The 16,417-nt window shown below is 42.4% G+C and overlaps 2 protein-coding genes and 1 long non-coding RNA gene across 4 annotated transcripts in view; 1 reads left to right on the top strand and 2 right to left on the bottom strand.

Annotated features, from left to right (window-relative positions):
* Positions 1 to 16,417, bottom strand: part of LOC123861527 (uncharacterized) — a 213,895-nt gene that overhangs the window by 185,865 nt on the left and 11,613 nt on the right. The gene's annotated exons all lie outside the window — the stretch shown is intronic.
* Positions 4,730 to 5,251, bottom strand: LOC123842310 (small ribosomal subunit protein eS24-like). The gene has a single exon (XM_045871673.3). It carries the CDS (start codon positions 5,234 to 5,236, stop codon positions 4,844 to 4,846), a length of 393 nt encoding a protein of 130 aa, XP_045727629.2. The 5' UTR covers positions 5,237 to 5,251; the 3' UTR covers positions 4,730 to 4,843.
* LOC123842309 (RNA-binding protein EWS-like) lies at positions 7,173 to 9,312 on the top strand. Its single transcript, XM_045871672.2, is given in 1 exon segment — positions 7,173 to 9,312. A coding segment is annotated over 1 exon segment (1,974 nt). The 5' UTR covers positions 7,173 to 7,191; the 3' UTR covers positions 9,166 to 9,312.

Below are 16,417 nucleotides of genomic sequence, written 5' to 3'. Positions count from 1 at the left end.
TAATAGATGCAGAATAAGCATTTGACAAAGTACAGCATCCTTTCTTGATCAAAACTCTTCAGAGTATAGGGATAGAGAGTACATACCTCAATATCATAAAAGTCGCCTATGAAAAACCCACAGCAAATATCATTCTCAATGGGGAAAAACTGAGAGCTTTCACCCTAAGGTCAGGAATGCGGCAGGGATGTCCACTATCACCACTGCTATTCAACATAGTACTAGAAGTCCTAGCCACAGCAATTAGACAACAAAAAGAAATAAAAGGCATCCGAATTGGCAAAGAAGAAGTCAAACTCTCACTCTTTGCAGATGATATGATACTTTATGTGGAAAACCCAAAAGACTCCACCCCAAAACTGCTAGAACTCATACAGGAATTCAGTAAAGTGGCAGGATATAAAATCAATGCACAGAAATCAGTGGCATTCCTATACACCAACAACAAGACAGAAGAAAGAGAAATTAAAGAGTCGATCCCATTTACAATTGCACACAAAACCATAAGATACCTAGGAATAAATCTAACCAAAGAGACAAAGAATCTGTACTCAGAAAACTATAGAATACTCATTAAAGAAATTGAGGAAGACACAAAGAAATGGAAAAACATTCCATGCTCATGGATTGGAAGAACAAATATTGTGAAGATGTCAATGTTACCTAGAGCAATCTACACATTTAATGCAATCCCTATCAAAATACCATCAACTTTTTTCAAAGAAATGGAACAAATAATCCTAAAATTTGTATGGAACCAGAAAAGACCCCAAATAGCCAGAGGAATGTTGAAAAAGAAAAGCAAAGCTGGTGGCATCACAATTCTGGACTTCAAGCTCTATTACAGAGCTGTCATCATCAAGACAGTATGATACTGGCACAAAAACAGACACATAGATCAATGGAACAGAATAGAGAGCCCAGAAATGGACCCTCGACTCTATGGTCAACTAATCTTCGACAGAGCAGGAAAGAATGTCCAATGGAAAAAAGACAGTCTCTTCAACAAATGGTGTTGGGAAAATTGGACAGCCACATGCAGAAGAATGAAACTGGATCATTTCCTTACACCACACACAAAAATAGACTCAAAATGGTTGAAAGATCTAAATGTGAGACAGAAGTCCATCAAAATCCTAAAGGAGAACACAGGCAGCAACCCCTTGGACCTCAGCCGTGGCAACTTCTTCCTAGAAACATCGCCAAAGGCAAGGGAAGCAAGGGCAAAAATGAACTACTAGGACTTCATAAGATAAAAAGCTTTTGCACAGCAAAAGCAACAGTCAACAAAACGAAAAGACAACTGACAGAATGGGAGAAGATATTTGCAAATGACATATCAGATAAAGGGCTAGTATCCAAAATCTATAAAGAACTTATCAAACTCAACACCCAAAGAACAAATGATCCAATCAAGAAATGGGCAGAAGACACGAACAGACATTTTTCCAAAGAAGACATCCAAATGGCCAACAGACACATGAAAAAGTGTTCAACATCGCTTGACATCAGGGAAATCCAAATCAAAACCTCAATAAGATACCACCTCACACCAGTCAGAATGGCTTAAATTAACAAGTCAGGAAACGACAGATGTTGGCGGGGATGTGGAGAAAGGGGAACCCTCCTACACTGTTGGTGGGAATGCAAGCTGGTGCAGCCACTCTGGAAAACAGTATGGAGGTTCCTCAAAAAGTTGAAAATAGAGCTACCATACGACCCAGCAATTGCACTACTGGTTATTTACCCCAAAGATACAAAAGTAGGGATCCGAAAGGGCACGTGCACCCTGATGTTTATAGCAGCAATGTCCACAATAGCCAAATTGTGGAAAGAGCCAAGATGTCCATCGACAGATGAATGGATAAAGAAGATGTGGTCTATATATACAATGGAATATTATGCAGCCATCAAAGGAATGAGATCTTGCCATTTGCAACGACGTGGATGGAACTGGAGGGTATTAAGCTGAGCGAAATAAGTCAATCAGAGAAAGACATGTTATCATATGATCTCACTGATATGAGGAATTCTTAATCTCAGGAAACAAACTGAGGGTTGCTGGAGTGGTGGGGGGTGGGAGGGATGGGGTGGCTGGGTGATAGACATTGGGGAGGGTATGTGCTATGGTGAATGCTGTGAATTGTGTAAGACGGTTGAATCACAGACCTGTACCTCTGAAACAAATAATACATTGTATGTTAAAAAAAAAAAAGAAGAAGAAGAAGAAGATGATAGTAGGAAGGGAAAAATGAAGGGGGGAAAATCGGAGGGGGAGACGAACCATGAGAGACTATGGACTCTGAGAAACAAACTGAGGGGTTTAGAGGGGAGGGGCGTGGAGGGATGGGTTAGCCCAGTGATGGGTATTAAGGAGGGCACATATTGAATGGAGCACTGGGTGTTATACACAAACAATGAATCATGGGACACTACATCAAAAACTAATGATGTAATGTATGATGATTAACATAACATAATAAAAAAAATTTTTTTTAATTCCAGAATAACCTAATTATCCACTAATTGAGATTGGTAAATAACTATAGTACTTATAATGGAATACTATAAAGCTATTACAAAGAATGAGACATATCTTTACACAGTGGCATGCATTAAGTAAGAAAGCAAGTTGCAACCATGTGAATAGGGTACAGGATTTCTTTTTGGGGTGATGAAAATGCTGTACAGTTAGATAGTGGTGATGGTTGCACAACACTGTGAATGTCCTAAAAACCACTAAATTGTACAATTTAAAATGGTTAATGGGGTGCTTGGATGGCTCGGTTGGTTGAGTGTCAGACTCTTGGTCGTGACTCAGGTCACATTCTCAGGGTCATAGGATCCAGTTCCACACCAGGCTCCATATTCAGCAGGGAGTCTGCTTGAGGTTCTCTCTCTCCTCTCCCTCTGCCCCTCCCCCCCAGCATAGGATCATGCTCTCTCTTTAAAATAAAATCTTTAAAATAAATAATAAAATGGTTAAAATGGTCAGTTTTAGGTTATGTGAATTTTACCTCAATTTTTTAAAAGAAGTCTGAATAACATGATCCCATTCTTTGTGGGGAAAACAATATCTATTAGTGTGTGCACAGAAGAAAATCTGGAGAGAGATATACCAAATAATTGATAGTGATTATTTCTGAGAGCAATAAATATGGTACACTGTTGTTTTTTTTTTTAGGTAAACTCTACGCCCAATGTGGGGCTCAAACTCACAACCCCAAGATCAAGAATCACATGCTCTACCAACTGAGCCAGCCAGGCACCCCAGATAATGGTATATATTCATATCCATGTTGCATAGGCCTCTAACGTTTGAATTTTTAGTAAAAGAGCATTTATAACTTTCATATTCAGAAAAAAATATACTAAATCACTTGAAAAGTATATCCTTTTCTAGAGAACAAATGTCTGAGAACAAATAATTTTAAAAATTCCTTTCATCAAAGATATTTCAAAATATCTATTTCCATGATGATGGGCTTACGACATGCTACTCCAAAATATGGCAAGCTGGCATTTTAAGTATCTTAAGCAGAAGGAATTTTTAAATAACAGCAAAAGCAAGAAGGTCACTCTGACCTCTGCCCCCTCACCCTTCTTCCCTTGAAACAGGTCATAAAACTCCCTTGTGAAAGGAGCCCTCCTTCTATCAAGAGGAAAGAAGACAGTTTGATCACCAGAGACAGGAAATTCAGGGCCAAGAAGGATGTATGAACAAACCTTGTTAAACTAACCCTTATCTTTCTAGTTCCTACTTCACCACTTACTACCCCTAACCCAAACTTCTTTGTCTTATCAGTTCTTCACGAATTTATTTTTTCTTTGTCTAACAAGTATAAAAACTTCCTGCTCTGGTCACTTTTTGGGGTCTTTTTCTCTGCTCTTGTAAAGGCTCCCATGTACATGTAAAAATTTAATAAAATTTGTATGCTTTTATCCTGTTAACATGTCCTTATCAGCTTAATTTTCAGACCCAGCAGGGACCTTAAGAGGGTGGAGAAAAATTTTTTTCCTTCCCTATAGAACTATATTACTTCAGAATTGTGAGATTGTAGAGATTGCTTTTCTTGCATCGCCTAATTCAACAAAGAAAAAGAACATGTACAAACCCCTTGCTCAGGATAGTTAGATGCTACGATCGATCCTTCATTAGGACTGAAATGTAAACACTCATTTATCTAGAAGGAATTGGGTACCAAAGTCTATGTACCCTGAATTATGCTTCTGTTTCCAAACCAAAGCATCTGCTGACCTTCAGACGATGAAAGGAAATAGAAGATTCAGGGTCAGAAGATTTGGGATTCTGGTTTCAGTTCAGCCGCTAATTTGCTGTGTGAATAAAGGCGAATGCTTTAACCGCGTTAGAACTTCATTTCCTCATCTCTAAAAATGGGGAGAGAGCACTAAATACTTAGAGTGGTAAAAAAAATTTTTTAAGATTTTATTTATTTATTTGAAGGAGAAAGAGAGCACAAGCAGGGGAGGGGCAGAGGGAGAGGGAGAAGCAGGCTTCCTGCTGAGCAGGGAGCCTGATGTGGGGCTCGATCCCAGGACCCCGGGATCATGACCAGAGCTGAAGGCAGACAGATGCTTAACCGACTGAGCCACCCAGGTGCCCCTAGAGTGGTAAAATGATGTGAGTATGTGAGAAATCAAGAAGCCAAAAACAAACACTACACTCAGAAAATTCCATTTAGGGCAATGCCTATTATTTTATATAATCTTTTTTTTTTTTTCACGTTAACATTCTTAGTTTATTGATCCTCTCATGAAAAATCTGCACAACCAGATAAAGCCACTGCAGCATCTTTACTCCTTCTGTTGTCCAATCTCCAGCTCACTTTTTGCCAGCACCAACATTGGCTTTTGCAGTCCCCCTGACTTTCTTCATTCTGTTCTTGCGTTCCTTTCGCTGTTTTCTTGATGTCTTTTTCTTCTCATACAGGCCATGTCTTGCAAGTCTGTGTTTGGGTTCATTTTTCTTTGCATAATCCAAGGAATCATATATCATGCCAAAGCCGGTTGTCTTGCCACCACCAAAATGGGTTCTGAATCCAAACACAGATATGACATCTGGTGTGGTCTTGTACATTTTGGCTAGTTTTTCCCGAATTTCTGTCTTAGGTACTGTTGCCTTTCCGGGGTGAAGAACATCAATGACCATCTGTTTCCGCTGAAGTAGTCGGTTAGTCATGAACTTCCTGGTCCGGATAGTTACTGTGTTGTTCATGATGGCGGCTATTTTATATAATCTTAGGAGAGTTTCTTAAGGCAATTAAATGCAGAGCTATGGCCAAAATATTCACTTGGGAGGATGGCCAACAGACTGGGTGCTTACCTGACATTTTAAAAGCCTGGAAATGAGGCATCTATCAGAGCATTCCTGAGTACCATGAAGTCCATCTCTAAAGAAATATTTGAGCATTCCAGGCTGCCTGGGTGGCTCAGTCGTTAAGCATCTGCCCTCCACGAGAGTCATGATCCCACAGACCTGGGATTGAGCCCTGCATCAGGCTCCCTGCTCAGCGGGGAGTCTGCTTCTCCCTCTCCCACTCCCCCTGCTGTGTTCCCTCTCTCACTGTGTCTCTCTGTCAAATAAATAAAGTATTTAATAAGAGAAAGAAATATTTGAGCATTCCAAGAAGATGAGAAGTTCACTCAGCTAAGCTAATGTTTCTTCCAGTTCTAAAGAGATGTGATTTTTGCAGACAATAGAAAAAAAAAAATGTATTCCTTGCTGCCCCCTTGTGACTTTTAGGGAAACTGTTCCTTGGTTTATTAAATTCATTTTTTAATTCAGCAAATATTTATTATTGTTTATAGTACGCCGGGCACTCTACTGGTGATGAGAACACACAAATGAGGCACGATGCCTACCCTTAAGGAACTCACAGACTAATAAAGGCTAGCAATGGGGGTGCCTGGTGGCTCACATCCGACTTTTGATTTCAGCTCAGGTCACGATTTCAGGGTCGTGAGATTGAGCTCTGCTTCCAACTCCCCACTGGGTATGGAGCCTGCTTAAAATTCTCTCTCTCCTTCTCCATCTGTCCCTCTCCCCCCTTGCCCCCACATGCACTCTTTCTCTCTCTCAATAAAATAAAATAAAATAAAATAAATAAAAGCTAGCAATGGCTAAACATCTACAATGCAGTGTGATAGTGGCAAGTTCAAGGACTTACCTGGACCACCTAAATCAGCCAGTTTGTTCTTGGGAGGTAGGGTGAAATACTCCAGGAAGTCTGCACAAGGAGGGATGGGAGATGTTAACTGTTTCTTTTTTTCTTTTTTTTTTTTTTTTAAAGATTTTATTTATTTATTTGAGAGAATGAGAGAGAGCAAGCACATGAGAGGGGGGAGGGTCAGAGGGAGAAGCAGACCCCCCGCCAAGCAGGGAGCCCGACGCGGGACTCGATCCCGGGACTCCAGGATCATGACCTGAGCCGAAGGCAGTCGCTTAACCAACTGAGCCACCCAGGCGCCCCGATGTTAGCTGTTTCAAAAAGACATTTAGGTAGTAGAATTGATGAGATTCCCTGATATGGTGATATAGAGATAGGGTGATAGGGATCAGGAATCTGGTCTAGGAGAACAACAAAGACTATGTCCGTATGGCCAAAGCTAGACTGAATAACACACGGAAATACAAGAGACTTTAAAATGGTCAGTCTTGTCAGTTCTTTCAGCATAGTCTGTGAGCTATATCCTATCAGTGTCTTAGCCATATTTCATATTTATCTGACTTCTAATCTCAGCTATTATCACTTAGTACTTTTAAGGATTTTATTTGGGCATAGTTATCATCATTTTATGTTTGATAACTGTAGACAAAGACCAGGGAATATTCAAACCATAATAAGTCAAACACCAGTGTCATGGAAGAATTTTTAACAATAAATAAAAGCAAAAGTGGTGTCAGGAAACAAGTTAAAAAAAATTTCAACTTCTCATTGTTGTTCTCATCTCCAGGGTCAGCTACACGACCTAGCAAATGATTGGTTGGTTGAAATAATAAATTTGAATGAATGACTAAAGAGTGAATGCATTTGAATGATTGAATGGTTCTGGAACCAGCCTGTAAAGAAAGGGTAAGATGTGGATTACTAGAAAGGATGGAGAAGAATATCTGAGAAAGGGAGAGCCACATAGAAGCTAAGGCCATCGAACGAGAAGGAAGGAGAGAAAATGGCGTCTACGGATTACAGTACCTACAGCCAAGCGGCAGCCCAGCAGGGCTACAATGCATACACCGCCCAACCCACTCAAGGATATGCACAGACCACCCAGGCACATGGGCAGCAAAGTTACGGAACCTATGGACAGCCCACTGATGTCAGCCATACCCAGGCTCAGACCACTGTGACCTATGGGCAGACCGCCTATGCAACTTCTTATGGACAGCCTCCCGCTGGTTATACTGCTCCAACTGCCCCCCAGGCATACAGCCAGCCTGTCCAGGGGGACGGCACTGGTGCTCACGATACCACCACTGCTATGGTCACTACCACCCAGGCCTCCTATGCAGCTCAGTCTGCTTATGGCACTCAGCCTGCTTACCCAGCCTATGGGCAGCAGCCGGCAGCCACCGCACCTGCAAGACCGCAGGATGGTAACAGACCCGCTGAGACTAGTCAACCTCCATCTAGCACAGGGGGTTACAACCAGCCCAGCCTAGGATATGGACAGAGTAACTACAGGTATCCCCAAGTACCTGGGACCTACCCCATGCAGCCAGTCACAGCACCACCATCTTATCCTCCTACCAGCTACTCCTCTACACAGCCGACTAGTTAGGATCAGAGCAGTTCCTCTCAGCAGAACACCTATGGGCAGCCGAGCAGCTATGGACAGCAGAGTAGCTATGGTCAACAAAGCAGCTATGGGCAGCAGCCGCCCACTAGTTATCCCCCCCAAACTGGATCCTACAGCCAGGCTCCAAGTCAATATAGCCAACAGAGCAGCAGCTACGGGCAGCAGAGTTCATTCCGACAGGACCACCCCAGGAGCATGGGTGTTTATGGGCAGGGGTCTGGAGGATTTTCCAGACCAGGAGAGAACCGGAGCATGAGTGGCCCTGATAACCGGGGCAGGGGAAGAGGGGGATTTGATCGTGGAGGCATGAGCAGAGGTGGGCGGGGAGGAGGACGCGGTGGAATGGGCGCTGGAGAGCGAGGTGGCTTCAGTAAGCCTGGTGGACCCATGGACGAAGGACCAGATCTTGATCTAGGCCCACCTGTAGATCCAGATGAAGACTCTGACAACAGTGCAATTTATGTGCAAGGCTTAAATGACAATGTGACTCTAGATGATCTGGCAGACTTCTTTAAGCAGTGTGGAGTTGTTAAGATGAACAAGAGAACCGGACAACCCATGATCCATATCTACTTGGACAAGGAAACAGGAAAGCCCAAAGGTGATGCTACAGTGTCCTATGAAGACCCACCAACTGCCAAGGCTGCTGTGGAGTGGTTTGACGGGAAAGATTTTCAAGGGAGCAAACTTAAGGTTTCTCTTGCTCGGAAGAAGCCTCCGATGAACAGCATGCGGGGTGGTATGCCTCCCCATGAGGGCAGAGGGATGCTGCCACCACTTCGTGGAGGTCCAGGGGGCCCAGGAGGTCCTGGAGGCCCCATGGGTCGTATGGGAGGCCGTGGAGGAGACAGAGGTGGCTTTCCCCCAAGAGGGCCTCGGGGTTCCCGACGGAACCCATCCGGAGGAGGAAATGTCCAGCACCGAGCTGGAGACTGGCAGTGCCCCAATCCGGGGTGTGGAAACCAGAACTTCGCCTGGAGAACAGAATGCAACCAGTGTAAGGCCCCGAAGCCCGAAGGCTTCCTTCCACCACCCTTTCCACCCCCGGGTGGTGAGCGTGGCAGAGGTGGCCCTGGTGGCATGCGGGGCGGAAGAGGCGGCCTCATGGACCGCGGTGGTCCCGGTGGGATGTTCAGAGGTGGCCGTGGTGGAGACAGAGGGGGCTTCTGTGGTGGCCGGGGCATGGACCGAGGTGGCTTTGGTGGAGGAAGACGGGGCGGCCCTGGTGGGCCCCCTGGACCTTTGATGGAACAGATGGGAGGAAGAAGAGGCGGGCGCGGAGGACCTGGAAAAATGGATGAAGGCGAGCACCGTCAGGAACGCAGAGACCCCGCAGAGCTGCATTGACTACCAGATTTATTTTTTAAACCAGAAAATGTTTTAAATTTATAATTCCATATTTATAATGTTGGCCACAACATTATGATTATTCCTTGTCTGTACTTTAGTATTTTTCACCATTTGTGAAGAAACATTAAAACAAGTTAAATGGTAGTGTGCCGAGTTTTTTTTTCCTTCTTTTAAAGATGGTTGTTTAACTAAGACTAAACAATGGGAACCCCTTGTGAGCATGCTCAGTATCATTGTGGAGAACCAAGAGGGCCTCCAACTGTAACAATGTTCATGGTTGTGATTTTTTTTTTAAATAAAATTCCAAATGTTTATAAACAGTCAAAAAAAAAAAAAAAAAGAAGAAGAAGAAGCAGCAGCAGCAGCTAAGGCCATCTACCAAAGGAAACATAATACCCAGTACATGGATTGTTATTAAGTAGTGCTAATTGAGGGGGCTACTGGAGGGCACAAGTATCCAAATATAGACAGAATCTGACTCGGGTCTTTTCTCTCAGCCTCCAGGGATTATTTCCTGCACATCTATTCTTTGGACTATGAAGAGATCAAAGCTGAGTGGGGGGTGAAAGCTTAGGGCCCAGAAGATCTCCCTCCACCACTTCCTCCCAAAATGTTGGCCTGCGCAACTCACAGCTTCAACCGCTTCTTTTCAAGACCTAGATATAAATCTTGTTCAATAAAAACAATTAGCAGAAGAGAGAACATTCAACAGTTGTAATTACCTAAATGTCCCACCATTAACCATTTGAAGGACTAAATCCCCTACATTGATTGTTTTAATGAATGATAATTAAAACCAAATAACCTCTAGGCTCATTTGATTGCTACAGTGACAAAACCGAACCTCTTGGCATTATATTGCAAGGCCCTGAATTGAGGCAGGCAAAGCACAATAGATAAAGTACAAGGAGAATCAGGTGGTGAGTGGAAAGGTACTGGTGCACACTGGAGTAGAAAGAAGGCCATGGCTATCCTAGCAGACACATTTCAGCGACCAGTTGATGGGAGATCTGCAGCACCGCTCCCCAGTCAGGGAAAGTCTTCCTGGCTTGGTTTTTTTTGTTGTTGTTTTTTTTTTTTAAGATTTTATTTATTTATTTGAGAGAGAGAGAATGAGAGAGAGCACATGAGAGGGGGGAGGGTCAGAGGGAGAAGCAGACTCCCTGCCGAGCAGGGAGCCCGATGCGGGACTCGATCCAGGGACTCGATCCAGGGACTCCGGGATGATGACCTGAGCCGAAGGCAGTCGCTTAACCAACTGAGCCACCCAGGCGCCCAATTTTTGTTTTTAATTTAAATTCAAGTTAGTTACATATAGTGTATTATTAATTTCAGGGTTGAATTTAGTGATTCATCAGTCTTATATAATACCCAGTGCTCATTACATCACGTGCCCTCCTTAATGACCATTGCCCAGTTACCCCATCCCCCCCACCTCCCCTCCAGCAACCCTGTTTGTTTTCTATGATTAATAGTCCCTTATGGTTTGCCTCTCTCTGTTTTTAACCTATTTTATTTTTCCTTCCCTTCCCCTGTGTTCATGTTTCGTTTCTTAAATTCCATACATGAGTGAAATCATATGGTATTTGTCTTTCTCTGGCTGACTTATTTCACTTAGCATAATACCCTCTAGTTCCATCCACGTTGTTGTAAATGGCAAGATTTCATTCTTTTTGATGGCTCAGTAATATTCCTGTGTGTGTGTGTGTGTGTGTGTGTGTGTGTGTGTGTGTGATCTTTAACCATTCATCCCTCAATGGACATCTGAGCTTTTTCCATATTTTGGCTATTGTTGACATTGCTGCTATAAACACGGGTGCATGTGCCCCTTAGAATCAGCATTTTTGTATCCTTTGGATAAATGCCTAGTAGTACAATTGCTGGGTCGTAGGGTAGCTCTATTTTTAACTTTTTGAGGAACCTCCATACCGTTCTCCAGAGTGGCTGCACCAGTTTGCATTCCCACCAACAGTGTAAGAGGGTTCCCCTTTCTCTGCATCGTCGCCAACATCTGTTGTTTCCTGAGTTTTTAATTTCAGCTGTTCTGACAGGTGTGAGGTGGCATCTTGAATAGGTTAAGGAAGAGACTGTGTCATACTCATCATCAGACCCTAGTACAGCACCCAGTCAGTTCACAAAAATAATTTTTTTGAACCGAACTTAATATAAAGTAATTTAGATTAAAACCTAGGATAGGCCTAACAATATGAATGTACAAATCATGCACTAATGAATCTTTCCAAAGCAACATATTTGTTGACATTTTTAAATACTTAAAATGGCAGGTGAGCAGTCTTCATAATTCGTTGCTCTGTGGCATGTGTGAATACTGTGTTCTAAGCTTTTCTTCTGCAGGACAACCTCTTCTAGGTTGAAGCCAGAGCCAGAAAGTTCAGGTAGTTCAGCACTTTTTATAACCACTCAGTAAATCAACATTTATAAAGCACTTAACTGGGGTTCCTGGGTGGCTCAGTCAGTTAGGCTTCTGCATTCACCTCAGGTCATGATCCCAAGGCACTGGGATCAAACCCCAAGGCAGGCTCCCTGCTCAGCAGGGAGTCTGCTTCTCTCTCCTTCTGCCCCTCCTCCTGCTTGTGCTCTCTCGCAAATAAGAATCTTTAAAAATTTTTAAAAACAAAAAATATTTATATAAAGCACTTAACTGTGCATGCAACACACTGTTCCAAGCACTGGGATTATAATGGAGAGTCAGCTGGGGTTGAAAAAGGAATTTAACTACCTCCATTTTGACCTTAGTCTGTACTTTCTGATTAAATTCTTCTTTCCAGCTTGTCTCATAACTCAGGCAAAAGACCCGGGGAGCAAAGCTGTGATGGGAACATAATTACCCCTCAAGCAATAACGACTACCCTGAGCCAGCAAGACCCCTCTTGATTGTCCCCAAGACAATGACCTTTACTGCCCATCGCGTGTACCCACTGACCATTGTCCCGCATTTTCTTTATATAAACCTAGACATATTTTCAACACTTTGGAGACAGTCTTTAAGACATCCACCCACTGTCTCTGGGTGTTGGCCTTACTGAAATAAACTCCTTTCTTGTCTCCCCACCACTCCTGTCTCTGCCTTTGGATGTTGTCAGCAGCCGGTGGCCAAACCTGGTCTGCTTGGGACCCCCGGAGCCGGGTGCTCTTGTGCCCTGGTGCCCTGGTTACAGGATCAGCTAGAAGTATAGGAAGACTCTTTCCCAATGAAATACAAATTACCCCCAAATCGCCTATCTGCTTGGAATTTTTACTAAGAACCTCCTATCAAAGAAAACTTGATCAAGTACATGGGTTGATTATTAATTCATGCTAATTTAGGGGACTACTTGAGGGTGTAAGTATCCAAATATAGACAGAAAGCAATGTATTTTAATATAGTGCAATTTTCATAGTGCAATTTTCACAGCCTGTGTGTTTAATAGGACCCATGTGCAATGGCATTTATGATGTACCAAATAAATAAGCTCACAAAAATGCACCACACTATAAATAAAACAATCATAGAAAACACAGTGCCAACTTCTCCCCTAGTAATCTTAAATTCAGATAAATCTGTGTTTTTCATTATGGCAAACCCTTTGTCTCTTTTTTTTTTTTAAACAATGGGACTTTTTTTTAAGATTTTTTTTATTTATTTGACAGAGAGAGAGCACATGAGCAAGCAGGGGGAGCGGCTGGCAGAGGGAGAGAGAAGCAGACTCCCCACTGAGGAGAGAGCCCAATGCGGGGCTCAATCCCAGGACCCTGAGATCATGACCTGAGCCAAAAGCAGACGCTTAACTGACTGAGCCACCCAGGCACCCCTAATTTTTTCTTTTTTTACCATGAGCATGTATTCTCTATTACCATTCTCCTTCCACCCCACTCCCACCAAATCTGTACCTATAAGGATACTTTTATCTTTTAGGGAACCATCCAGGTTTTTAAAAGTTGACAAGAACCCTACCTCTTCAGCAGGAACGGGTCAGAAAAAAAGCATTTTGAATTAATTTCAGATGGTTTAAGGACCTAAATGGGAAAAGCAAAAGTCTTAAATGATTAGAAGCCCCTTTAGGAGACTCTGACATCCAGACATAAACAAGAACCAAAATACAAAACATACAGAAAAATATTCATAAATTCAACTACATTAACATATAAAGCTTCTAAATGACAACAGTTACCATTTTAAAAAGTTAAGAAAAAAGCTACAGACTGAGAGATGATATTTCGGAATGTAAAATCAGCAGTTCCTTTCAAGGCCATTGATCTGCATCTCATAAATCTGGAAATACATATCTCCTCTAACCTAGCAATCCTACTGTAAACTGTATACGTAGGGCAGTAATTCTCAAGGTTGAGCTTGCATCAGAATCACGGGGGGAGCTTGTGATACGGTTTGTGGGGCCCCACCCTCAGTTTCTGATTGAGTAAGCCTGGACGAAGGTCCCAGAATTTGCATATCTAACAGGTTCCAGATGATTCTGCTGCAGCAGCTAATGAATCAGGCACTACGTTTGGAGAATCTCGGCCCCAAAGAAACCTCCCAAGGGGCCACAGACAAAAAATGTTCACCATAGTATTGTTTACAGTCCCGAGAAACTGGAAGCCAACAATAAGGAAATGGAGGAATAAATGTATATCAAGCAATGCAGTTAAATGAATGAACGACCTGTATCAATATGACTAATTCTCAAATCATAATGGTGAGTGAAAAAACAAGTTGTAAAAGAATATACTGAAGATGCTGATAAGGTAAATCTTAAACAACAGTCTATTGCTCATGTCTCCATTCACACGTACCAAAAGGACAAAAGCATGGATAGGAAGGATACATATTAGCGAGGGGTGAAGGGAATTAAGATTGGGAAGGGTTCCGAAAGGAGCTTCATTTTATCTGTGATCTCTTGTTTCTTTAAAACTGACCTGGAGCTCAGCCCTTTCCAGTTCCCTACTTCTCACCGCAGCAGAGGGCGCTGAGAGCGGACACCTTGTCCGGAAGAGGACCGCAAAGTATGGTTCAGTGGGAGCATCCCTTCCTGTCCAGCAAAAGGAGGCAGGATTGAGAACCATCTATTTCACTAGTTTTCTGTTTTCCTGGTTTTCCAAACAAACTTGGACATTAATACCTGCCTATATGGACTATATATATAGGAAAATATATATATAAAGGGAGGGAGGGAAGGAAAAAAGGAGGGAGAATCACACCAGCACTTGTTAGAAGGATAATGTCTCTCTTTAGAGAATGGATATATTTTATCATCCTGGTGTGTGAGGGGCACAATGGGATCCACAAAATCAATAGTAACACCAGCTTATATTTCCACAGTACCTTCCCCTTTGCAAGCTGTTTCACTGGGACTAGAAAACAGACAGTTATACGGAGGAAGAGAAATTCAAGGTACCTTGATATGACGACCGTAGGTTTGGGCTCTGACCCCCGCCCCAAATTTCCTTCTTCCTTTGGATGTGAAGGAGTTCAGAGCATGTTACCCCAAAATATGTTGCTTGGCATATAGGCTATTTTGAGTTAAAGGTACTTGGAAAACAGCAAATACAAGAAACAGACTCTGACCTTCCTTCTTGTCCTTAAAAGCAGGGGATGAAATTCCTGAGGGACAGATGTCCTCCCCATGCAAAAAGGAAAGTAACATTCTTATCATCAAAGACGAGAAGTTGAGACCGAGAGAGTTCTACACAAGCAGACCTTGTTAAAACCATTCTCTTCCTTCAGCTTCCCCACATAGTCTAGTCACTTTTGCCTGTCTTTGTTCAACCTTATTCAAAAGCAAGTAGGGTTTGCCATTTTTTGAATCTTCATTCATTATAAGGGCTCACATGTCATGTAAAACTTACTGTAAATTATTTGTATGCTTTTCTCCTGTTAATCTCTTATGTCAGTGTAATTCTTAGGCCCAGTTAAAAAACCCTAAGAGGGCAGAGGGAAGAATGCGCCTCTCCTACAAATGTGTAGAATGCATCTGACAACCTATGACCTTCCTCTGAGCTCGGTTCCCCAGAAACCTCAAAACTATTACCTCTTCGAAGAAACCTTTCTGACTATTCATTTGAAAATAGCATCTTCAGTCTCTCTCCAACTCCTTTCCCTGCTTTACGTTGGTTGAGAGCACTCATCACTACCTGACATGATCTTACACGTTAACTTACTGTCTTCTGCACTCTCTAGTATATAAGCTTCAGAATGCAGAGAGCCGTCTAGTAGCGAGCATTACCAGTACATCCAGGGCCTAGGATGACGCATGACCACTAGCAGGGGCCCAGTAAATATTTGTGGGACATGTGAATGAATGAATCTACCTTTCTTAGGGTCTCTGTTCATCTTTCTTCCTATTAAGATTCCCTCCACTAAATCTAGATACCCTCCAGAGGCTGGTGCCCTGCCAATGTACCAAGACATTTCAATCTTTTGCTTTTTTTTTTTTGGCTTTTTTTTTTTATTCTTATGTTAATCCCCATACATTACATCATTAGTTTTAGATGAAGTGTTCCATGATTCATTGTTTGTGCACAACACCCTCAATCTTTTGCTTTTAATTCAACCTCACATGTCCACTGTAGGAAAGGCTGTCCCAGAATCCCACGCTCTCGGCTACCTAACAAACACCATTTTATTTTCTCCAAAAGAAAAAACTCAGAACTGGGTCCTCTTCACATCCCATCTGCCACCAACTCTTACCACTTTCCCCCCTATAACTGTTTCAGCCTTTTGTCACTACAGTTTACCAGTATTAATATAACTCAGAAAAACATAAATTAAATTTAAATGGAGCATGGCCATTGACAAAGTATTTTAACATTAATCTTACTTAACCCTGAAAACCTTATAAAACTGGGTATTTACCTTAGGGAAGTGAAGCTTGTGTTCATAAAAACCTCTATGTTCCGAAAACCGGAAATGCTCATGGCAGTTTTATCTGTAAGAGTCAAAGACTAGAAACAACTCAACTCTCCCCCAATATGTGACTGGAAATGCTGTGGTACAACCACGTAATGGAACACTACTCATTAATAAAAAGGCACAGACTATTAACATGTGCAACAACCTGGATGGGTCTCAAGAACATTATACTGAGTGAAAAAGCCAATCTCAAAAGTTTACATATTGTATAATTCTACTTATATAACTCGCAAAATAACAAAGGTATAGTGATGGAGAACAGATCAGTCATTGCCAGGGGTTGGTGATAGGGAGGGTGAAAAGGAGTTTCTCGTGGCAGTGGTTACACAAATCTATATATTT

Source organism: Mirounga angustirostris, unplaced genomic scaffold (assembly GCF_029215605.1).
Source record: "Mirounga angustirostris isolate CCGP_5_RB_7025 unplaced genomic scaffold, mMirAng1.0.hap1 SCAF_9, whole genome shotgun sequence".
Lineage (NCBI taxonomy): Eukaryota > Metazoa > Chordata > Mammalia > Carnivora > Phocidae > Mirounga > Mirounga angustirostris.
Note: the sequence above shows the minus strand (reverse complement) of the source record. Positions and strands in the feature narration are given on the sequence as shown.

Coding starts and splice junctions, on each gene's coding strand:
- LOC123842310 (XM_045871673.3), bottom strand. CDS start 5,236: ATGAACAACACAGTAACTATCCGGACCAGGAAGTTCATGACTAACCGA.